This window comes from Chionomys nivalis, chromosome 4 (assembly GCF_950005125.1).
Source record: "Chionomys nivalis chromosome 4, mChiNiv1.1, whole genome shotgun sequence".
Lineage (NCBI taxonomy): Eukaryota > Metazoa > Chordata > Mammalia > Rodentia > Cricetidae > Chionomys > Chionomys nivalis.
Window position 1 is genome coordinate 61523837 of NC_080089.1, and position 24461 is coordinate 61548297.

The 24461-nt window shown below is 50.4% G+C and overlaps 1 protein-coding gene across 3 annotated transcripts in view; it reads left to right on the forward strand.

Moving 5' to 3' along the window:
- Anp32a (acidic nuclear phosphoprotein 32 family member A) overlaps positions 1-22159 on the forward strand; it is a 36723-nt gene extending 14564 nt beyond the window's left edge. For all 3 annotated transcript variants that reach the window (XM_057766633.1, XM_057766631.1, XM_057766632.1), the window contains exons 2-7: positions 14601-14750; positions 14955-15077; positions 17230-17422; positions 18448-18545; positions 20692-20755; positions 20959-22159. In XM_057766633.1, coding sequence (XP_057622616.1) covers positions 14601-14750; positions 14955-15077; positions 17230-17422; positions 18448-18545; positions 20692-20755; positions 20959-21020 — 690 coding nt within the window. In that variant the 3' untranslated portion in view covers positions 21021-22159. The remainder of the gene's footprint in view (positions 1-14600; positions 14751-14954; positions 15078-17229; positions 17423-18447; positions 18546-20691; positions 20756-20958) is intronic.
- Positions 22160-24461: the final 2302 nt, after the last annotated feature.

The window sequence follows — 24461 nt, forward strand, 5'->3', positions numbered from 1 at the left end:
ACTGGCATCCTCTTCAGCAAGAGCAGTGTAGCACCCTTGTGAATGGGCATGGCAGCTGTGTGCACAGAGCACCTCCCTACCCTGTTGTGCTAAGCCCTCTCCTGGGATAAGCAGAGGCTTATTTGACCCTTACTGAGCATCTAGGGTGAGTTTTGGGTGGTGCTCGTTGCTAGGTACTTGGTAAACATTACCTTCTGGATCTATTAGCACACCCCAAGGTGGAGGTTGGGCCACATTTTTGAGATAGGGAGACTGGCCCAGAGCGGTCAGGTTGGCAGACTGGGCCTCGCTTTTATGTTTCAATAGCCTCCTTGCATACCTCTCCCAGACTAGACACCCTTGGGTCAGGGGGCAAGGACACCGTTGTCTCTGTAGCCCCATCTCACGTTGTAGTCTCTACTGAGTGAGTTTTAGGCATTTGTGGGATGGACTGAGATTAAGTAACCTATTCAGACAGGTGTGCAGTGATGAGACCCTTAGATTTGTAGGACTTTGGACTGTGACCCTGTAATCAGATCAGGGTGGCCTCTGATTTAGGCACTTATCACTAAGCCAGGTGAATACAAAATGACAGGTACCAGCTTATTTGTAGTCCACGATTATTTATTACAGCTATGATCGGAAGCCACTCAAATATCCATGAAGAAGGACCTGGGGAAGAACAGTGGCCATCCACAGGACAGGGAACCATCTGGCTACAAAGAAAAAGGGTTGTGGTGGTCTAGGACGGTAGCTCAGTGGTAGAGCATTTGCTTGGCATGCATGAGGCCTCCGGTTCAATCTATGGCACTGCCAGGGAGGCTGCTGGGTGGGGTTTTGTTACTGAAACAGAGCTCACACTGGCCTCATGATTCTCTGCCTCAGGCTCCCAAATGCTCAGGTGACAGGAATGTGTTACCATGCCCAGCCAAGGCAGATGGTGAGCTCGATGAGAAAAATCAAGACAAAAGTCAGTGTTATAGGTTAGTTTGGGGGTAAAGGAGAGAAAAATGATTCCAAAATTTACCCATGAAATCTAGACACACCCTGGATATAGATAGGTGGAGTAGTTACTGGGCTAACAGAGGGTGGTGATGGGAGGGGTCACTGAATTACCTTATATTGTCTGATTCTGAAATCAGGAGGATTAATGTATTACTAGATGATGGTGATGATGATGATAAACACCTGGAAAACGGGCAACAACAAAGAGTGGGTTGGGGGCCAGATATTCTATTGTAGATCATACAGCTTCTTTTTGTTTTTTGTTTTTTGAGACAGGGTTTCTCCGTGTAGCTTTGGTGCCTGTCCTGGAACTAGCTCTTGTAGACCAGGCTCAGGAACTCACAGAGATCTGCCTGCCTCTTCCTCCCAAGTGCTGGGATTAAAGGCGTGCGCCACCACCGCCTGGCTAATAATATAGCTTCTTATGTCCAGATGGGAACACCTTGGCTGATCCTTCCATGATTCTCACGAAGTTTGAGTAATCCATGGCACATAGCAAGGAGCCTCCTTCAGAGTGTCCCTTGTCTCTATCCCTGCGTTTATCCCCCAACACACCACCATGGTGTAACTCAGTTGGTTCTTCTCCCAACTGAGTGACGTGAAGGATACAGTGAAGGCTGTTCCAGACCATTCTAGCTGCCATACAGTGGGAAAGTAAAAAAACCACAGGATGTTTTCCCAGGTTATTTTTAATGCCTTTTTGATCAGCAAACATTTACTGAGGGCTAATTGCAAGGAGGAGTAGGGGACTGGGTATAGAGCGCCTCCTCTCTTCTAGGGTGCAGCATCTTGCTTGGTAAGGAACATGCTTGTGAAATGGATTGTAGTAATGCCAAGCACAGCATGGCTTCCTGGGTGCCTTCCCACCTAGCGTCTGGCCTGGTTCTGTGGATTCCTGTGGGGTATGGATTCTTCTTCCCATTGTCGTAGTGAACACACTGAGTTCATGAAGTCCTGGCCTGGGGATGTAGCTCAGTTTGTAGAGTTTGCCTAGCCTGCCTGAAACCTTGGGGTCATTCTCCAGCACAACTTAAAACGGGTACACACCTGAGTTCCTAGAACTTGGATGGTAGAGGTAGGAGGATCAGAAGTTGAAGATCATCTTCAATTGCCATAGAGAGTTTATGACTAACTGGGCTACATGAGACCCTGTCTCAAAAACAGCAAACAAAAAATGTCTCAGTTCTTAACTGGAAAAGCCCAGAGCCAAACCAGACTATGTCTCGTTGTCCCTGTGCTAATAATCAAAGCGGCATTCCATAGGCTGTCTCCCATTAATATCAGACAACATGGCCATTCGCGGCCCACAGTAAAGTCCCTTTGCTCATGTGCCATGGAGCAACCGTGGAGGTCAAAGGACAGCTTGTCTGGGTCAGTTCCCTCCTTTACCATGTGGGGGTCCCAGGAATGAACTCAGTTCATCAGGTTAAGTACCTTTTACCCACTGAGCCATCTCACCAGGCCCTCCCTTCACAAATGCTCTTACAGCTTCCTAGCTGCCCAGCGGAACCAAGCACGCATCCCACTGAGAGTCCCGGCCGTGGCTGCTCCTTCCACTGTTAAGGGCCCTGATTACATACTGTGGGGTTCAAGTCTGTACAGAAAACACACCTTGGATAGATTTCTTTAGCTGCCCTTTCAATACCGTCCACTTGCTTCTCTTTTCCTTTGAGCTTCTCTTGTAAATACAGGTGTACGCAATCACTGGCTTAGTACCTGGTCGTCACCTCACCCCCCAAGGCGAACACGTAGGAGGGCAGGCACCACATGGGTTTTCTGCTGTGCCATACCTTACCACCTCACACGTTGCCTGGCATACTGTAGCCACTCATTAAAGACTACTGAACGAGTGATTGGGCCTGTGGTCTAAGCAGGTAGCCCTCCTTCAGAGGAAAGAAGCAAGGCAGTGGTTTTAGAAGTGAAAAGGCCCTTGGCACCTGCTTTGCAGAGCTTCAGGATGCCGCACTCGTCCATCTGATAGGATGGCACAGGTTGTGTGAGGAGCTCTTCACAGATGGCTGCTTAGCATCCTTTGATTGTTGTGGGTCTCCAGCCTTCCAGCCTCGGCATCCCTGCTTCCTTCAACTGTCCAGTGCCCTGGTTTTCAGATGCCTTCCCATCCTAATTGCCTTCTTCCTTCCAGCCTACTCTTGAGGTTCTGGAATTTAAGGTTTGGTCTTTTGGTGCAGCTGGAGTTGGGATGTTACCACCAATGAACCTTGATTTTTTTTTTTCCCACTTGTTTTATTTTTTTTTAGGTTTTCTTAGATGTTTTTTATGCTCAAACATGGGCGTCATGGTGTGCACGTGGCGGTCAGAGGACAACTTGCAAGTGTTGGTTCTCTCCACCTGTGGGCTTCAAATATCAAACTCAGGTCATCAGGCTTGGTGACTGAGGTCCCCCTCCCCCCAAATCCTTGGTACTAGAGCTTGAACATAAGGCGTGCTAGTACATGCTAGGCAAGCACTGCACTAGTGAGCCACGCGTCCCGCCCATTCCTGCGCCCGAATAACTTTGTCAGTGTGGGCTGCTGTGACGGGGTGGGTGATGGGGCTGGTGCTCCCCAGTAACTGACCTCCTGAGTCTTATCAACTTCCTCCAGCCTGTCTCCACCTATCTTATTCACCTATCTCTAGCCCCTCCTTGACTCTCAAAGAGTCCCGAGTTGTAACATTTTAGGTTCTTTATTTTGGTTTTTTTGAATTTTAAGATTAAAGCAACTGTAGATCTGTGAATAACAGTTAATTCTATCTGTGTTGGTTTTTTGTTTATTTGGTTAGTTTTTGAAACAGGGTTTCTTTGTATAGCTCTGGCTATCCTAGAACTCATTCTGTAGATCAGGCTGTCCACGAATTTACAGATGTCCGCCTGCCTCTGCCTCCCAAGTGCTGGGATTGAATGTGTGCACCACCACTGCCCTGGCTCTGTGTTCTATTAAAATAATTAAGTATAGGTCAGGTTCCACCAGCAAGACCAGGGGAAGAGAATGGTACTCTGGACGCTAAACCAAACCTGCATTGCCTGGTTTGGCTTAGCTGCCCCTTCCTCCACCTCCCTCCCACTCCTTCTCTTCCTTATCCTCCCCTTCCCTCCCCCTTTGCCCCCACTTCTCTCCCTCCTCTTTTCTGCTCGCTCCCCCTCTTCTCTGCCAGGGTTTTTACCATAAGTATTTGATTTGTCCACTTAGGCGAGTTGAGTGCATCCTGTTAGGCTGAAGGAGAAACAGCTGATTGGTTCCCTTCTTATTAACTGGTGAGGTTCTTCCTCGCGGTTGGTCTCCACGTCATTCATTCCCTTGCCGAGCCTAAATGCCGGGGCTTTAGCACTAGGGCCCTGCTCCACTCCTGTGATGGAGGAGGCTGCCAGGTCTGAAAGAGGTGACAGGAAGGAAGCCAGGGCAAGGCTTCTTCTCTTAGGCTGTTTGGCATCTCATGCATTTCCATGCCAGCTAAGGTATGTGAGGCCTGGCTGGAGGCCTCCCCGCCTAGAGGAGGGCTAGGTTGGATCTGTGGGTACTTCCCTCCCCAGCCCTCTTATTTGCCTCCTGTTTCCTCTTGCTTCAAGGAGGTCCCCCTGGACGGAACTGTCTTTGCCTCTGAGCCTCAGGCTGAGAGAAGAGAAATCCAAGATTTTCTTCACTGGCTGACACTGATCTTCACATATACCACGGGGTGGTTTCGAACTCATTAGGCAGCTGAGGACAGTGATAGCCTTGACCTCTGATTCTCCAGATCTACTGCCAGTGCTGGGGCTAGAGGCATTTCACCCGGTATGGCTTATTCGGTGCAGGGGATCAAACCCACGTTTTATGCAATGCTACTGCCTGAGCTACAAGTCCATCCCTGAAACCGTTTGTTTTGTTTAAAGGTCAACTGGAAATGGGATAGATCTCCTTGCCAAGGCTTCAGTGCCCTGGCCTCTGAGTCTGAATGGCTTCATGCCTTTTGAGATGAGTCATGACAGGGTCATGATGGGCACAATCACTAAATTGCCAGGGAAACTGGGGAAATGACCTCATTTGTGTTGTGCGGTCAGCATCTCCAGGTAGAAGCCCTAGGGAGGATGCCGAGGGCCTTCCTCAGCACCCACCCTTGGGTCCACTAGGGGTCCCAGCATCACTGATTTCAGCAGCTAGTCACTGGCATCCTTCAGCTGGTACAGTTGGTCTGCCCATGAGTGGTCCTAGCGGGATGTTTTGCCTCAGACGTCAGGGAAGGAAGTAGTCATCTAGAAATGTCTCAAGAATGATTGCCCACCTTTTTCCGGCCTGAGTGACTTGTTCCCATGTGAGCGCTCAGTGAGCATGAACTGGCCAGGCCCTCTGTGCAGGACGCCCCGGGGGACACTGAATCTTAGGCCTGTGCAGCAGCTCTGAGAGGGTCCTGGTGGACAGGGACAGGCTCCTGGGGAGGGGAGGGGAGGTAGAATTCCTGTGATATGCAATGCCAAGTGGAGTCACCATGTTTTGCTGTAGAGGAGAAGGGCAGACACAGCTGTCTTGGAAAGAGAGGTGAGGTTGGGGGCCTGGGAATCCTGCTCTGGGTTTGAACTTGATCTCCATGACCATTAAAGACTTTGGGGGGAATAATGAGCCGCGATGTAACATCACTGTATCTGCCCCAATCCAACCCTCCTGAACCCAACTTTTCTATTGCATGGGGAACAGTGCTGTGGCTCTGATTTTATCAGGAATCTGAGTGTTGGTGAGTGGAAGTGGTTTGTGCCCATTTCCCTTACCTTAAGAGGAGGGTCCTCTTTGAGATGACTGACAGACTCCCACATTTAGAACCCCATACCCTGGGCCTCTGGGGACTGTTTTTGTAATCTTGGTGTGTTGAAAGAGTCTAGCTGATGTGTTTCTCCGTTTTAGTTTTTGTCTAGAATAATAAACAGTCTTGCACCTTTGCATGCTGAATCCCGAGCTCTTCTGTCCCTGAGGTCTCATGCCTCCTTTAGGATGTCCTGTCAAAATTTAGATGTAGAGGGAATGAATACCAGGCCTTCAAAGTTCGGACCAGAAGGGCTTCATCTTTCTCAATTCATGCCCCACTACCCAGTGTGTAGTCTGAAGGATGGGGCAGAAGCTCAGAGTGGGCAGCAACTTCTACCAGGGCACACGGCAAATTCAGAGACACAGCAGGGGCAGAAGCCATGTCAAGAGGCTGCCTGTAGCTTCCCTGCATACTCGTTGAGGGCTTCTTGACCAGCCCCTCTTTTTCTGGCCGCCTGGAATAGTGCTCTTTTCCTATATTCCAGACCACACAGAAAGACAGGATGGTAATTCAGAGAATGAAGCCTGCTAGGTTTGGTCATCACCTCCGACTTTCCGTACCTCTCTCCACCCCATCTTTCTTTTGCCGCGGTATCCTTCACCAAACTAAAGTCAGATCCCTAATTCCTCCTTCCCTTCAGACCCCACAGCAGCCCTCTAGGCCGTTTCAAGTTTCTCTGGTAACTTTCTGTTACCTGAAAGTCAGTCACGACAAGGGCAGGGCCAGGCAGCCAGGGAAGGAAGGTTTAGTTGAGATGGAAAGCAGGAACGAGGCTTTAAGAGAAAAAATAAAAGGGGCTGGAGAAATGGCTCAACAGTTAAGAGTGCTTGCTGCTCTTGTAGACTCCCAGGGTTCGGTTCCCAGAACCCACAAGTGGCTCACCAGTTCCAGAATATCCAACGGCCTCTTCTGGCCCCAGCGGGCACGGGGTACACACACAGTATGCAAGCAAAACACATTTTTTTTTTTAATCTTAAACAAAGATAAGAGGAATGCAAAGGCGCAGTATCCGGGCTGGGGCAGAAGGTAGACATCCTCTTGAACGAGCCTGGCCTTGCAACGGGGCCTCCAGGTACCACCACCAAGCCCTTTCCACTGAGAGGAAGCGTCCCCAGCACCGACTCCGGCGGGAAGTGGAGACCCAAGTCACCCGACTGCGCCCGGGGTGGGGAGTGAGGAGGGAGCAAGTCACGGGGCTGGCGGGCTGGTGCGGTCGGGCCCGCCCAGCCTGCTGAACCTATGAGCCGGCCCGATCTCCCTCGGCCCGCCCTCCCACCTCCCAGTAATGAGGATGGCGTCACCGCTGCCAGCGCCACGTGCTCCCCCGCTGCCTGCCGAGCTGCTTTGTACGCAGCAGCAAAAATCCAAGGCCCCCGAGAGGCTTTCAATTCTTTGGGAGGTTTTGTTTGTTTTTAAAACGGGGAAGGACTTTTCCCCTAGCTATGACTACGCACGATCTTGAGAGGCGTGGAGACCCCAAGCCCTGGCTGCCACCGAGGCTGCAGGGAACTCCAGCCTCGGGAGCTTGGTGGATGGACCGTGGATGCCTTTACTGTCTGCCAGGGGCTGTGATTCTGACCTAGGTCAGGTGTCCATGCATGGTGTGGCAGAAAAGAAAAAATTGCCCAACCCAGAGTTCCTTGCGTTCTCTGCACAGCTCTGCACCTGGGTCCTCCGCTAAAACAAGGGCTCTTTAAACCGCTCGACAATCGATCTCTCTCGCCCACCTCACCCGACTGTGGGCCCATAATAAAGAGGGCTGAAGAGATGGCTCAGCAGTTGAGAGCACTTGCAGTTCTTATGGAGGATCTGGATTCTGTTCCCAGCACCGTTTGCCCTCCGCAGGCTCCACTACACCTGCGGTATTCACTCCCAGAAACATATAAATAAGAAACAAGGTTAAAAAAAATTAATAGATGAAATCCTAAGTGTGGTGTTTGTTTTCAGTGTGTGTGCCTATACACCCACAAGAGCATGCTCTGAGTCAAGTGTGTTTTTTCTTCTTAGATTTATTTGTATAAAGAGTGTGTGTGTGTGTGTGTGTGTGTGTGTGTGTGTGTACATACAGGTGCCTGGGGAGACTAGAGAGAATAGGTCATCTAATTCACCCTCCTCCCCAGCTGAGTTACAGGCTCTGACCCTGTGTGCTGGATACCAACCAAACACTGGCCTTCTACAAGAGCAACAAGTGCTTCTGAACCATCTCTCTAGCCCCCAAAATGTATACCTTGCAGTGGTTGTGAGCAGAAAGCCAGTGGCCTCTGGGCCCTACGATCCCCGTAGCTTTCAAAAATATCCGACGACTTCTCCAGAGCGGTGAACCTCCCTCGTGGAACCTGGCTGAGTTTTGTAGGTTTTACCGCAACGCTTGGTAAACAGAGTTTACCGTTAAAACAAACGCAAGCATACTTCTATTATCTCTGTCTAAACCTCGCTGACTCATGCGATCTGGCCTTCTAGCTAGAAACGGGATCTGCAACAGGGGATGGCCCATTTAAAAGCTGACCTAGTTAAAACCCAGGAGCACCACAAAACACAGGGTCAATTTGCTTTGAGTCTTCTCTTCTGTTCGAAGCCTGGAACTTGGAACCTAAATTGGTCAGGGACTGATAAAGTTGAGACGAAAGCTACGTGTATTTTACCCAATTATTTCTCAGTAAAGGAAAGGAAAAGCATGACTGGAGTTTGGCATAGAAAACCAGGCAAAACAAGATGTAGAGATTGATCAAAGAGGGTGTGTTTGGAGCACTCTGTGCCTCTCCGGATTAGTACGGAAGGCTTGGGATGTTGAGCTAAGAGTCCCCATGGCAGGCGGCTTGGAGGACAGGAACAGGTTGGGTGCCTTTGTTTCCATGCTGGTGGCTTCAATGTTGATACTATACATGTGGATACCATAGCAGAACCAGCTGCCAGCTACAGGTAAAAGGGATAGAGGGTGGTGAAGTTCTAGGCTAGGACATTAATTGTTTAATCCAGCCCTAGGTGGTTGGCACTAAGGGTTGTGAGAGGAAACTAGAAGGTTAGGGAGGTGAGAGGCCAGATCAGCCATTCTCAGCCTCCCTAATTCTGTGACTCCTTAACACAGTTCCTCATGTTATGGTGACCCCCAACCATAAAGTTATTTTGTTGCTACTTCATAATTGTAGTTTTGCTACTATTGTGAATTGTAATGTAAATATCTGTGTTTTCCAATGGTCTTAGGAGACCCTTGTGAAAGGGCCCTTTATCCCTTAAGGGGTCTGGACCCAGAGGTTGAGAACCACTGGTCTAGATTGGAGAATTTGGAGTAGAGCCAGGTCTGTCTGACTACAGAGCCTGCCTTCTGCCCACCCTCAACGAGTTGCCACAGAAGTTCAGAAGAGCAGCTCTCAAAGTATCCTTCCACCTGGGTCTTTATTTTTTAGAAGGCTGTTGCAGATACAAGCTGTCCAATCAGAGCCACACACAGACTTGGCTGTCATTATCTTTGAGTTTTATGAGGTTTTGTTTTAAGACAGAATTTCACATAACCTAGGCTGGTCTCAGACTCACTGTGTGGCTGAGGATGATGTTGAACCCGTAATCCTCCTGTCTCCGTCCAGTTTATGTAGTATTGGGGCCCAAATGCAGGATTTAGCATATGCTACGCAAGTACTCTATCAGCTTGGCCCTCTCAGTGAGTTTGGAACGAGGGACCCACCTTTTCATTTTGCACTGAGCTGTACTGACAGCACCATTCCTGACTGAGACAGCGTCTCCCCTTGTCTTTCTGGGTGTCTCCTGTCTGCCCTCAGCGGCCTGTCTTATCTACTAGGGAGTACGTTTGAAGAATACTGAGTCCCTAACTCATCCTCCTACTTGGAACTCTGGGATAGGTCTGTCATCTACCAGCATGCCACCCGCCACTGCTCTTTCTGGCAGACTCCTCCCCTACCCCCATCTGGGTTCACCATGGCTTCTGTGTCCCTTCAGCCAACAATGTGGCAGGAGTTGAGGGAGAGCTGGAGGCCTGTATGGAGTGAGTGCTGGACCAGTTTGGTAGGGTAGCAGTGGATGTGCTCCCAGGGCTGGGGCCTGGCTGGTATAGGCAGCCAGAGCTGCTGAATGTAAAGCAGAGCTCAGGCAGCCTTGGTTTCCACCGCTTACAGCACACCGTTTATGCTCTCTGTGTCGGGGCTGTTTGGCCCCCTCTCTTTTGCTACTCCCATTATTTATATTGTGCCCGGCCCAATAAGGGGGGCATTTGCTAAGCGGTGCTGTGGTGTGCATTCCCGCTAGGCTGATTATGGGGAAGGACAGTCTCTGACCTCTAGGAGGATCAGATGCTTAATACATGATTAAATGATTCATGCAGCAACTGCCTCTGAGCTCAGAGCCTAGCCCGGGTGCTCAGTGCCAGTTACAAGAATGGCTTCCTGGGAGGGGGGGACTTGAACTAGATTTGGGTGCAAAGGCAAGTGATGGGGGGAGGCTTCTAGGTCACATTTAGAAACTTGAACATTTTCCCAGACGTTAACGAGCTGGGAGCGTTGTTGAGGCTGGAGTGTGCACTTTATAGGTTAAACAGATGTCACCGTCCCTTTTCTAAGGCAGTAGGCGCTTGGACTCCACAGAACAGAGATGGTATTACTGAGCCCAGATTAGGGGTCTCGTATCCAGGGTGAGGTCTGTTACCAGTAGACCAGGCTATCACCTAACCACATCCTCCGCTGAGGTCAACAGCCTTCTAGTGGTGGCAGTGACCAGGGCCACAGTGTTGGAGATGTACAAGAAAGGTCACATCTGAGAAATAAGTGTAAAGACAGATTCGGTGGCTTTGAAACAAACAAGTTCTTGAGCCGAGTGTGTTAGTGTTTATCATGAAATTTGGCACCCGCTGGTGAGAAACAATGGCAAACCCAAGCTTTTTTTTGGGGGGGGGGCACAACAAGTTGTGTTTTGTTTTGTTTTTTTAAGAGCAGGGGAGCAAGGGCAGGCTGACTTCTGGAGAATCTGGTGCCTCCCTGCTGCCAGCAGGATGTGAGTGCCAGTCTCCTCCTGGGTGTGACCTCTGGGGGAATGGAGATTGCCTCCTGCCTGGGTCTGGAGTCCCTGTGTACACGGAGTAATTCTGGTCACAGGGCTACTGAGAGCAACCAACTGCTTCGGGACGTTTTAAAAAACTGCTGGTGGAACTGGGAGGGCATCTAAACCCGAAGTAGAAATTTCCAGTTTAATTTTAACTTGTAGCTCGTGCACACTCGGGACTTGGCAAGGCAAGTGGGCCTTTATTTTATTTATTTATTTATTTAAAGTGCAGCACACCCTGAATACAAAAGGGATTTTCTCCTCACATGGAAGGGCTAGAGAAGAGGCTGCCAAGTATGGAGGAAGTGGGTTGGAAATGCTAGCAGCTGCAGGGTGGGTCCCCTCGCTCACAGGCCTTAGAGAGAGCAGGGGGACAGCTAGATGACTCACAGGGGACTGTGGCTGCACTTTCTTTTGTCCCATTTGAGCCACTTCTCAGGCAGCTCACCTGCCTATCTCATTGTGAGCCTGTATGGCCTGGGCTTCTGCAGAATACTATGTGTCCCCCCCCCCATCTTACCTCCTGAACTGTGCAGGGCACCCCCTCCCTGTCGGAAAGGAGGTGCCTCAGAAAGGCTACCTGAGAGTTTCCCAGATGGAGTGGAAGCAGCCCTGTTCCTTGGACCCCACGCCCCACTGGGGGGATCAGGGGGAGGAATACACAGCCATCTGAGCCATGGCCAGGTTGAGCTCTGCACCCTGGGGGCTGAGGGGGTAAAAGTGCTGCCCACCCAGCTGGTGAGACAGGAAAGGGCTGAAGGGAAGCCATTAGCCATGGGAGCCTGTGGAGTGTATCTGGGCAGCCATGTGCTCTAAACCTCGGAATGTCAGAGATGCTTCAGGGGAGCACTACGAGTGTATCTGGGCAGCCATGTGCTCTAAACCTCGGAATGTCAGAGATGCTTCAGGGGAGCACTACACTGAGCGGTCAACACTGACCGTGTTGGTTAGACAGACACCTGCTGTGACCGTCCTGAATTTCAGGAGAAGGGTTTCTTTTTCTTTTTTCTATTTTGAGACGGCATCTCGTGCAGACCAGGCTGGCCTCAGACTTGACTGTGCAGCTGATCATGACTTTGAATGCACCTGGTTTGTGGGGTGCCGGTGATCAAATCCAAGGTTTCATACATGCTAAGCAGGCGCAACCAACTGAGCTGCACCGCCAACCCAAGACAGGTGTTCTTGATGTGGCTGTTAGTAGAGAGAATCCCCCTCCAGGGTGTAACTGGAATGTTGAAATGAAATTGTGTAAAATGCTTAAAATGTGTCTGTTGTGGGGGAGGGTGGAGTTGGCTTTTTTTTTTTTTTTAAACAGTAGCTGTGATGACTTGCACAGTGTCCCTAAAAGGAGGGGCCCCCAGTTTGGGTGTGGTGCTGGGAGGTGGGGACTGGCCTGGTCGTCTGTAGAAGTGCTGGGCAGCCTGCTCTGACATCAGGAGTCGGGGAGGCACTGTGCTCCCCAGGATAGAGACAGCTTCCCGAGGAATTCCCTTGACTGTCCGGCATCACCTCTCCCTCCCAGGCCATCTTAGGCTTGGCTAATGGCATGAAGAAGAGAGGCCTTTGACCGCTCTAGGCAAACCACGTCACGTCTGCAATCTTGCCTGGGATCTGCCTCTGGAAGCAGGGATTCTCAGAAAAATCAGTTAAGGAAGAAGACTGGGCCTCCGGGTCCAGCATTTATTACTCGTGTCCCTCTGCCCGCAGCCACTCTCCCCCAATCTGTTTGCTCCCGGCAGCCTGGCTTCCTCTCTCTGCAGTTTTCTTGCCCTAGAGTGGAGGGCCACCTGGCTTTACCCTTAGTTACTCTAACCGGTGAGTGGCCTGACCTGGACGGATGGCCTTTTGGACTTCCTCAGCTCTCAGATCCATCAAGAAGACGGAGCCTGGCCAGGGCTCCGAAGCTTCAGAGAGGAAGGTGGCGTTCCTGGCTTTCTTTCCCTTCAGATGGAACTCTGAATCCCTGCTATGCTGTCCTGCATGGAACACTCCGCTGTGCCTTCATCCACAGGAAAGAAGGAAGGCAGGGCTCTGCAGGGCCCACAACCCATCGTGCCTGCGCCCTTGCCTTAGCCTGGAGTGGACTCTGTTCCCTGCAGAGTGCCAAAATACAAGGGCTCGTGGAAGACCAGAGCAAGCCGTTCTAGCTGTAGAAAACTCTAGGTGAGGTCATCTTACTTAGAGAGCCACAGTCACGGACTGGGACTGGCTCGTGGGCTGTTTATCCAAGGGAAGGAAAAGCTCAGAGGACAGTGGTGGCCCCGTGGGCCGTGTGGGCCTGTGGTGAAGTCCCAAGTTGGAGGGTACAATATACCGAGTATTCTTGATGCTTCCCGGAGGCCACTGGGTAGAAGCTGGCTCTGAGGCAGTGTCCTGGTGTGCAAGGATTCGCTGAGACAAGTGCTATCACTCTGCAGATTCCTTTCAGCCAGGCCTAGTGCCACAAATCACTAGGCGAGATAGGAGGCTTACAAACTCAAGGCCTTTTTTAAGTTATATACAGGGGAATTCAGGTTCAACTTAGGCAACTTAGAGTCTGTGTTAAAATATAAAAGGATAGGAAAAAGTTAAATAAAATAAAGGTGCGCGCCTAGCATGTGTGAGGGCCGAGGCTCAATCGTCAATTCCACGCCACAGTAAAGGTTCCTTCTATCCCCAATGTGCTGGGTTCCCCAAGCGCCTGGCTTGCCCTGGGAGACCTTGGCTACCTGCCAGCTCCTTGGGCGGTTTGTGACTGTGCCTGAGACCCACTGGCTTTCCTCTGACCTCTCACTGGAGCCAGCAGCTGCCCCTTGGAACCTCCTCATCAGAGTGAGGCCAAAAACAAAGACCCCCCCCAACTTCAGACAGGGTGTGGATGAGGACCTAGGGGCTCACAAGGGCACCTCCTTTAGTTGGCGATGGGACCTTGCTGGCCCTCATACTTCTGTGCGGGCCATGTTAAGGAGTACAGGCTTCCTCATCTCCATCTAGTAGACAGGAACTGAAGAACATATCCCTGAGCCGTGTGGTTCAGTAAGTATGTCTTGCCTCTCTGTACACTTGATTAAATAACACCACATATTCAGGACCACACAAGGCTCGTGGTTCTGCTCCTGGACAGCACCAAACATTTCCTTTCTGGTGGGAATTTATCCGGGACAGTGTTGTCTAGGCACGAGAACTTAGACTGGGGTTCTTTCCTATGCTGCCCCTATGTGGGGGCAGGTCAGGGACCTGATCGCAGTGATAAGTGCCAGGCCTCGGTGCACAGGCTCAGACTGAATGAAGGAAGGAGTGAAAGCAAGTGTGAGTGTGTTCCGTGCAAGCCGTGAGCATTTGGCGGGGAGAGGACAGTGGGGGCTGAGCATGGGAAGTGAGCAGCCTGCCTCCAGTGGGTGATCTGGCCTGGGCATTTGTAGGCAGGGATGCTAGATGCCCCCTGCACTGCCGCTAGCACTGTGGCTGGTGCCTGTGGGGAGTGGTGACTGATTTTCATTGTATGCTGGGGATGAAGAGCGTGTGGCAGAATGTTGTTTTACACACACACACACACACACACACACACCAGCCGCAGTGACAGCAAAGCCTACTGATTATCCTCTCTGAAGTGATTCCCTGTGTTAGGGATGCACTTCCTTATTCAGCATCCTTCTGTCTGGGTCCTGCTAATGGCAGAAAGACCAGGCTGCTCATCTTTTGCTCCGAGACAGCTCTGATCCAGGCACGAGCTGGAAGATGTGACCCTGGGGTGGGGGTCGGGGGGCTGTTTCTCTGGCCTTTCCCCGTCTCCACTCTAACCCTCTTTCCCTTTCCAGGTGAAAGAACTCGTCCTGGACAACTGTCGGTCAATTGAAGGCAAAATCAAAGGCCTCACAGATGAGTTTGAAGAACTGGAATTCTTAAGTACAATCAACGTAGGCCTCACTTCCATTGCGAACTTACCAAAGTTAAACAAACTCAAGAAGGTAAACAGCTCGGGCCTGGGAGCCAGGAGCCTAGGGGTTGGGGGTGCTCTGTGCTGGGGAGCATAATTAAGAGCAAGGCCAGGTGCGTGCTCCAGCTCTCCAGCACGGCCCCTGGAGATGATCCCTCCCTCTGTCTGGGGAGTTAGGAGGCTTGGGCCCCCAGCCTTCGTGTTAAAAGCTTCTTCCCCCCTCTACCTCGTACAGCTTGAACTAAGCGATAACAGAATCTCAGGGGACCTGGAGGTATTGGCAGAAAAATGTCCGAACCTTAAGCATCTAAATTTAAGTGGCAACAAAATAAAAGACCTCAGTACAATAGAGCCGCTGGTAAGTCCCTTGGGGCCCTCCCCTTTCCTTTGGGGCAGTGGGGCTCGGTGTGGGCAGCTTTCGTGTTTGTCTTTTGAGCTTACTTACCCCTTTACCCCCATTTGCTTGACTCTCGTTCTGTACTGTGAGCTAAGGTGGGGACGATTGTTTCTGCTGAGTCCATGGAGACTTCGGGGCTTTGACCCAGGTCATCTGGCCAGAATGGGCATCCAGTGTGGGGCAGAGAATGGACCCTGGTCTGGGATGTACCCTTCAACCTGGGTTCACAGTCCTCACTGGCTTGCCACCCTTTGAGGAGAGGGGAGCCATCCAGATCTAATGATTCAGGATTCCGGGAGCGTGAGGCTGTGCCGGGTGGGAGCCTGGTGCAGGCCTTCCTGTGTAGATGTGGAGGAGAGCATCTCTGTTGGTGACCAAGACCTCAGAGACATGACGGGTGACACTTCTTGTTCTTCCTTTCTTCATTTTTCCAGTTAGAAGTGAGAACTTTTGGCCAGAATGACAATTCTCTATGACCAAGGCCTGAGGTGCAGCATTCTTTAATTTTTTTTCCCCCAAGAAACCACCTGAAGGTCTGACACAAAGAACCCTTTGGGTTCGTGTCTCAGGGTTCTTGTCCATAAGGCACCTCTCAGTCTCTGGACATCTCAGGTCACGCTGGCCATCAGGTGGCAATGGCAGCAAACTGGCATTGCTTTTTCAAGCTCGGACTTTACCTTTCTGTCCGTGTCTTGGGGTCACCTAATAAAACATACTCACCGACCACAGAAAGTTCTTTCCCAGTCTCCCACTAACCCCCCAGGAGAGGGCAGAGCTATTTTCATCTGCCTGGAAGTCATCATTTTGTTATGAAAAGGAGCATCTTGGAAGTTCTGAATCAGCTGTGCTGGGAGTGTGTATAGATAGGGCCGAGTCTAAACTCTTCATGAAGCAGTGTGGCAGGGTCACCCCTGGAGAGCACACATCCACACATGTCCCCACTTCCCTGCATGCAGATTGCTTCCCACACTGGTTATTGGTAAGATGTCCTCTGTCCTCCCAGGACTGGAACCTGTTTTGGGGTGGGGGGTGCTGGGCCCCCTCACAAAGACAAACTCAGATGTCCTCCCCTGCCTTGGGCCCCTCCGCTAAGAATCACCTGGGTCAACATACAAAAGTGGTAGAGAATCAACTGTGACCCTGAAGGATCTGCTCTCTCTAGTTTGACCTGGTCTCCATGGCAACAGGAACTTATTGGGGAAGGAATCCTTGATGAATGAGGTGTTGGGGGGGCTGGAGAGATGGCTCAGAGGATTACTGTTCCGGAGGTCCTGAGTTCAATTCCCAGCAACCACATGATGGCTCATACCCATCTATAATGAGATCTTGTGCCCAGAACACTATATACATAATAAATAAATTAAAAAAAAAAGAATGAGGTGTGGGGGTCAGGATCCAGCTCCCTGGCTTCCTGTGTGTCTCCTTATTTCCTGGACCTCAGTTTTCCCAACTAGCCAACCAGATAACAGATAACATGGGCAGGCCTGGTCTGACCTGATACAAAGTATCATATTGAGTATCAGACAGACTGGTCCTCCATGGCTTCTTTCCCTGTCCTCATCCACAGTATGGTTAGCAGACGGAGTGCAGGCCGGGCCTCTCATTCTTCGACTCTGCCGCACACCGATAATTAGCTCCGCCTTGCAGGGGTTGGAGAATAAATTGACCTAATGCATGGAGAGCTGTGTGCCCGCGAAGATTAGATGCAAGACCTAGTTCATGTTGTCGTTTTCATTCCCTTTGGACTTCCTGTCGCAGGGGTGGGTGCACCAAAGCTCTCAGCTCATGTACCAGACGGGTCCAGGGTTGACTTCAAGGCAGTCACAATTCGGCAAAAGCTGAATAAAGAGTTAACTTTGGGTGAGGCTGTTCAAACCCTCAAGCCTAGCTTATTTTGTTCACTGAGGTCTAGGCAAATGCAGAGCTAAGGTGAACACGTGCGCACGAGCACACGCATAGACTCGCACACACGCACGCACGCACGAGCATACCTGGCTTCCTTCTCGCTGTAATTCCGGTCTGTCCATGCTGCCTCTTCCTAAGGTGTTTTCCCCTCCCCACCCACTTAACACAATTATTACCCTCACCGTTGACCCCCTTTCTCCCCTTGCAGAAGAAGTTAGAGAATCTCAAGAGCCTAGACCTGTTTAACTGTGAGGTGACCAACCTGAATGACTACCGAGAAAACGTGTTCAAGCTCCTGCCCCAGGTCACGTACCTCGATGGCTACGACAGAGACAACAAGGAGGCCCCTGACTCTGATGTTGAGGGCTACGTGGAGGATGACGACGAGGAAGATGAGGATGGTGGGTGACAGTGGGAACCCAGGGCAACAGTGGCTCAGATGACCGGCCACCTGCCTCCTCTTTCCGAAGCCCTTGAACCTCATCTCCCCAGTCCCTAACTGGTCTTATTGGTTGTCTCCTGAAAGACATCTTAGATGTTAACAGTCACCCTTTCAAATCTGATATTTTCTCAAGTCCCCCAGGGAAGGTCACTATATGTATCTCTCCGGTGTGACACCAGACTTGGGAGGAAGAGAGGCCAATAGAGGGTGGCCTGAGGACTTTCCTCATCTGGTAGACCAGTTTTCTGCTGGAGAGGTTGTGGCGCCCCCTGGTGGTTGCAGCATGCAAGAACACAGGCCAGCATTGGACTGCTCAGGGGGAGGCTGGGAAGTTGGGGGCTATAGGCAATTCAGACCCCTTGGGGAGGAAGGAGAGGCTAAGGGCCCCTCCTCCTAATTCCTTCTCATGGTCCTCTCCAGCTTTCCTGCAGCTTTCCTGCATGTCTTTACAGCTTAAGCAAAGCTAAGAGCCAAGATAGTGCCCAGTCAATGCAAACAAACATAAGATTTGGTTTTTCTTGTTGATCTGGGGTCTTCTGTGAGATCTTCAGATATTCTCTTGGCCTTGGTGAAGGTTCTATTTCCAAAGGTTATAAGTGTCTCCCTGCTGGGGGCATGGTATGTGCTGTGGTCTATGGCAAGGTCTTGTGCTACAGTGCCAGGTCCGGCCTCTGCCCTGTTCCCCCATTACACGGGTCACGCGTGGCCTTGAACAAGTCATTTCTCTTCAGAGGGATGAGTTATGGTGACTTGGCCTCTCTGCTTCCCTAGGCCCAGGGCTTCTTGCTCAGTCCCCAGTGTCTCTGGCCTTACCCACACATAGGCTCTTCCACGTGTGTGATTTGGAGAAAGGCTGATAGCGTGTTTTGGTGTGTTGCATCGTGTGATCACCACGTCTGTGTGGGCGAGCCGTTGGACTCTGGGCAGACATGGACCACCCGTCACCTCAGTTTCTGTTGTGTTCTTGTTACCCATCCCCCATAGAGGAGGAATACGATGAGTATGCCCAGCTAGTGGAAGATGAGGAGGAAGAGGATGAGGAGGAAGAAGGAGAGGAAGAGGACGTGAGTGGAGAAGAGGAGGTAAGGGGGGGCACCTGTATAATACACCTGAGCCCCGCCGGGCACCTCTGTTATCCGTCGCGACAACCCAGGGAAGGGAAGGGGTCCCTTTCCATGATTTTTCCTGTATAGACTTTGAGTGCACAGACATTCAAAGTTCTGGGGAAGCTGGTTTCATAATAGGGATGAGTGCTGGAAGCAAGGGCCCAGCATGCTTTGGGGAGGCCGAGAACAACATTTGGGAGTCAGTTCTCTTCTTTCCCAGTGTGACGTCTAGGGGTTAAACTCAGGTCGCCAGGCTTGGCAGCAAGCACCCTTTCTTTGCTGCTCCATCTTGCCAGTCCCTGCTTAACCGGTCCCAGCCCTGCCCTGTGCTGGCTGTGTGTCTTTGGACAGGTCGCTTGGCGTTTCTGAGTCTCCTTGCGTCTGTGAAGTAGGAATCCCCTCACCTTTCTCACTGGGTTATTGAGAGTAGAGTACCATATATTGACAGGAGGTGCCCGAGGAGTGTGTAGCTGCTATGAGTCCTCGCTGTCTGCACTGCCCTCCTCCTTGTTTTAGCTGTGCTGGGTTTTGAGCTTGGATGTTCAGGGTCTCCCGGTGGCCGAATCATTTTTCATGAGTTCTTTGCTAAATCTTTTCTTGCTGCTTAAGACTGGTATACTGGGAAGGAGAGCGCATGGCTAGGTGGCTCCGGGTATGTGTGCGCACGCGCATGCACGTGTACACACACGCACGCAGTACACGCACCACAGTTCCTCATTCTCTCCTAGTTTCCTGCCTCCTTGCTTGGTACTTGATAGTCCACCTGCCACACACGCCACCTGAGCAGGTTTCCCAGCCTGCCCACCCCAGGCCTCAGGACGGTGCATGGCAACGGAAAAGCGTGCTCCCGACTTTGTACGGTTTCTCTTGCTTCTGGGTCTGGGTTGCCAGGCCCGCCTTTAAGGGATGCTTGGGGCAGGGAATGTCTTTCCCTGAGGACAGGGTAGTTAGACATACTGGCTGGATTGTCGATTGTACTGTTCTTGCATGGATTTTGTTTTGTTTTTCTGTAATCTCGTTGACCCTCTGCCCATTTCCAGTTACCAGTGAAGAAACACTTAAATACATACACACACAGTCTCAGCAAACAGACCAGGCTGAGATCTATTCAAAAGCAAATTTACATCAACAGTTCTTAGAAACAGTGGTAGCGGCCTGTCAGAGCCTGGGGCTTCAGGTGCGGAGACGCTGCTGTGGAACCATGGGAAGTACCCAGAGCCAGAGCCCTGGGTGGGGAGGATGAAGTCACAAAGCTTGACTGAGTCCAAAGCAAGTCGGAAGTGAAGTCCTCTAGGGGCCTTGAGTCCCCCCCCCCACCCCTAGTTGCCTGGACTTGACAGAGGGGAGTGGCCAGGAGAGTTGGGCTTGCCCGCTTGATTCAGGCTTTACTGAAACCAGAGTCTTCCTTTGAAGCCAAAACCATATTGAGGACAGACGCAAGAAAGAACAGCCTAGTTTCAGTGACAGGCCACTGCCTGGGGAGCCCGTTCTCCTATGAGCCTGCACATTGGCAAGCTGCCTGGGTTCTGGGGACTTCACATCCGGAGTCCCTAATGTGGGGCAGTCCACAGCGACTCTGCAAAGCCCCAAGGTGGTTTGCCAGCATCTTACATCTCTGGGCGCATGTTGGAAGCCTCATGGTTCCATGATACACAACAGTAAGAAGCCCTACTGTGTGTTTGCCCTGAGCTACAGGCATTATTGTGAGCTCTGAGGTAGGAGATAAGGCCTTCCTGGGCAGGGGCATTTATCCCCGCCTCCTTTTTTTTAAAAAAAAAATAAAATAAAAGATTCATGTTCGTGTTCAGGTATGGCATATGTCCATGTGTGTGCACACAGTGTGTGGAGGCCAGAAGTTATGCCAGGTGTCTTTCTTACCTACTTATTTTGAGCCGGGGTCTCTCACTGAACCTGGTGCTCATTGATTTGACTAGACTGTCTGCCAGTGAACCACAGGGGTCCACCTCTCTGTCTCCAAGGTGGGGCTGCACAGGTGTGCCGCTGGGCCCGGCTTTTACGTAGGTGCTGGGATTGAACATGGTCCTCAGACTTGCTCCCACTGAGCACCCCCCTTAACCCAGTGGGGGCACGGCTGATATCCTGCTTCTGTCTTTGCCCCTAGGAGGATGAAGAAGGCTACAATGATGGGGAAGTGGATGATGAGGAAGACGAAGAAGATGCTGGTGGTATGTCAGCCTGTTTTGCTATCTGACACTAGCACTGACTTGCTTTAAGGCTTTAAGGACCTGGCGATAGGAGGGGCTACACATTCAAGGGTCTGGACACTTTCATGCCTGCTTCCTAGATGTGCAGCTCCTGGGTTCCCAGTCGGGCAGGGCTGACTGAAAGATGGCTGCCTGGTAACTGTCTCTTTTCCTTGCTTTTCCAGAAGAAGAAAGGAGTCAGAAGCGAAAACGAGAACCCGAAGATGAGGGCGAAGAGGATGACTAAGGGGAATTAACCTATTTGGGGAGATTCCTGTTGTGATTTGACTGTTTTTACCCATATCCCCTCCCCCTCCTATTCCTGCCCCCCGAAACTTATTTTTTTCTGATTGTAGCGTTGATGTGGGAATGAGAGGGGAAAAGTGTACTGGGGTTGCCGGGGGGTGGGGGGTGGGGGAGGAATAAAGTACTATTTTTACTGCCACTCTTTATTTTCCCCCCTCCTTTTTCCTTGTGTCTGGTTTTGTCCCCGTAAATGCAATAGCTTAGTACGCACCAAGCAAGTGTTTGTTCTTACTCTCTGGAGAAGGTGGCTTTGAGGTCTCTTAACATTTTTTGGTATGTTCCACATCCCCAGAGTTGTTGGGAGGCTGTGGCTGGCCTCCACAGGTGACTCACAACCCCTGTCTTCAGTAACTCTGATCTGGTTCATGCGGTCTCTGCTGGAGGCACCCAGCACCCGGGTTTGTAAATAGCTACCTAAAGGCGTATTTTGGCACTGGTTTGGGGACATTCCCCCTCTCTCACCTCTTTTCCCCCTTCGCAGATGGCAGTGGGCTTTGCTTTTGCAAAGAGAACTTGCGTTACTCTGAAGCCATGATCCCGAGAGCCAAAAAAAGGCAGGCTTAGGAGATACGAGCAAAATGGGCTTGGTAATCATGAAAATCAGCGAACCTTCATATTTCAACTTCTTTAAAAAAAAATAACCTGTCCTATCTTGTTCTGTAAAATATTAGAGCAGTTTGTTTTGCAGAAATAACAGGAGGACTCATTTCGGGAGCTCCAGCTTAGAACCTTTTTACAAATCTAAGCTCTGGGGGCCCACTGCATGCCCACTGGGGTTTTGTTTTGTTTTGTTTTGGTTTCCTTCCTGCATACATTGGAGCACGGAAAAGGAATGCAAAATTGTATTTTCTTACCTAATGGGACTCTGAAGTGACCGCAGGTTCCTCCTAGCGAATGCTGTTTGCTTTCACCGTCCCCTTCCGGATTGCTTTAGAAGTGACGACGCGCTGTTCCCTGCTCTGTCTCTCTGTACAAAGAACATCTGCAACCCATTTTTCTCCCACCCTTGAGAAGAGCCAAACTTTGAGTTTTATGTCTGTTTGTCATTGATAAATTTCAATAAATCTTTTTTATACAATTTTTTGGGGGGATGGCTTCTTTTGAGTCCTTACAAGCCACTGATCGTCCTAGAGCAACCACTGGCCCAGTTAATGCCACCTGTTGGAACAGCTTTTCTTAGGGAGTATGTAACCTAACACCAAGAGTGGAGACTGTTTGTTTGCAAAGCAAGGCTGGGTGGGATGTGCACTCCTTGAAGGCTGCGTTATAAAAAGAAAGAAAGAAAGAAAGAAAGAAAGAAAGAAAGAAAGAAAGAAAGAAAGAAAGAAAGAAAAGAAAGAAAGAAAAAGAAAGAAGGCTAAAAAGGAGGGAAAAGGGGGATGCAAGACCTACTTATAATAAAAACATAAAACACCCAAAAGGCAGACCAACAATAGCATTTGTTTTTTAATATCTTCGAATATCTTTCATGTTTTTTTCATATTGTAAAAGAATGTATGCTTTGAAAACTCAGGAACGTATAAAACATTATTTAACAAACCCTAGAGTTACAGCTGGTGTTTATTGTGTTACTTTTTTACGTATGGTCTGGGCATCTCTGTTCTTGTAGTTTTCCCAAGCAGGCAGGTGGCTCCCTGCGAATCCCGTGGCTGGGTTCTGATTGACTTAGTGTAACCATAGATGTAGCTCTTTGGATTATTTCTAGTTTCCCCTGCAGCAGACACTCTGAGAACTACTTACACTTACAATTTTAAAAATCTGTTTACATTTCATGCAAGCATGTGGGGTGTGTGTGTATGAAAATGTAAGGATGGATGTCAGGACAACTTTTGGAAATCAGTTTTCTCCATGGTATGTGCATCTCATATTGAACTCGGGGCATCGGACCAGGGCAAAGGCTTATTTGATGGGCTGCCTCCGCCTTACATCTCACCAACCCAAGTACTTACACTTTTTTTTTTTTTTTTAAATTTTTCAATAGCAAGGTTTCATTAAATATCCCTGACTGGGCTGGAACTCACAATCTCAGAGAGATGTGCCTGCCTCTGCCCATCACATATTCATAGTAGACTTCGTAGACAGGATGGATGGTCATTGGTCTGAGACTCCCCTTGTATTTTTATAAAGGTCATGTATGAATAGCGACGGCAACCTGTGGGTGCACAGGTGGTATCCTGTGGGTGCACAGGTGGTATGCACACCTGCGCAACAATACAGCTTTGCATCCCGTAGTAAGCCCTCACCGTCTTACAGACATGGTTGGATTCCAGTGACTTAAATGCTTCTGAGAGGACCAGGGGCTCACCTCACCCTGACACCTGCTCTTTTAAGCTGGCTACCCTGACTGCCTGGAAGTAAGGTCAGACCATCCTATAGGCTAAGCTCTTTGGTCATGGGTGGGGGCAGGCAGGCGTGCCCTGTGTCTTCCAGAAGGTATGAACACGGAAGTGATGCATCAGGATGCTGCTGCTGACTCCCTTGTGGTGGCGTTAATTGGCATTGTGAGTAGTGAAGAACAAGCTCCACAGACAGCCTCTAGGGGACACCCTTGCTGTGTCAAGCCCTGTATTTCCATCAGCCTTAAAGATTGCTGTGCCATTTTAAATATGAAGGTGCTGGGGAGATGGCTCAGTAAACTAAGCGTGGAGACCTGAGTGCCAGCCTCAGCATCCACTGTAGAAAGCTGGATGTGGTGGCATGTGCTTGTAATCCAGCATTGGAAGGCCGACAGGCAGAACCCTGGGGCTCACTGGTTGGCCAACCCCAGATCCTGCTGAGAGACCCTGTCAAGGATCAAAGTGAACAGCTAGGAGCAACCACTGACCTTGACCTCTGACCTCCACATGTTTGCACATATGAGTACATGCTTGGTCTTCCTAGAACCCACTCCTCCATGAATGAGGAAGGCTGAGTAGTTTGGGAATAAAGGGTGAAACCCAGGCCTGTCAAACTGATTCCTATGATACTTGTTTCACTGAATGGGAAGGAAAAGGTGAACCTTCTAGTACTTGAAATGCAGCCAGTCAGTAGGTTTCCTTAGCCTCTGAGAAGGGCACACAGAGGAGCCCCAAGGAGCTGAGGTGGTCCCAGAGCCTAACTTGTCTTTATTCTAAGTTCCTAGCCTCCTGCCTTTGTGACCTGCTGGGTCACATCGAGTTGGCTCTCAGCTCACACCATCATGTTTCAAGTCACCAATGTGCTAGCAAGCGCTATGCTGATAAACCCCACGAAGTCACCCAACCCCAGCTGTCCACAGTGGCATTCACCTAATCCCAGAACATGGAAGATGGAGTTAGGGAGGGCAAGTGGTGGACCCAAGGTCACACCACAAGGGACCGAAACAGGGCACCTTCTCTGGTCTTTGGTACATGCCTCCACTAAA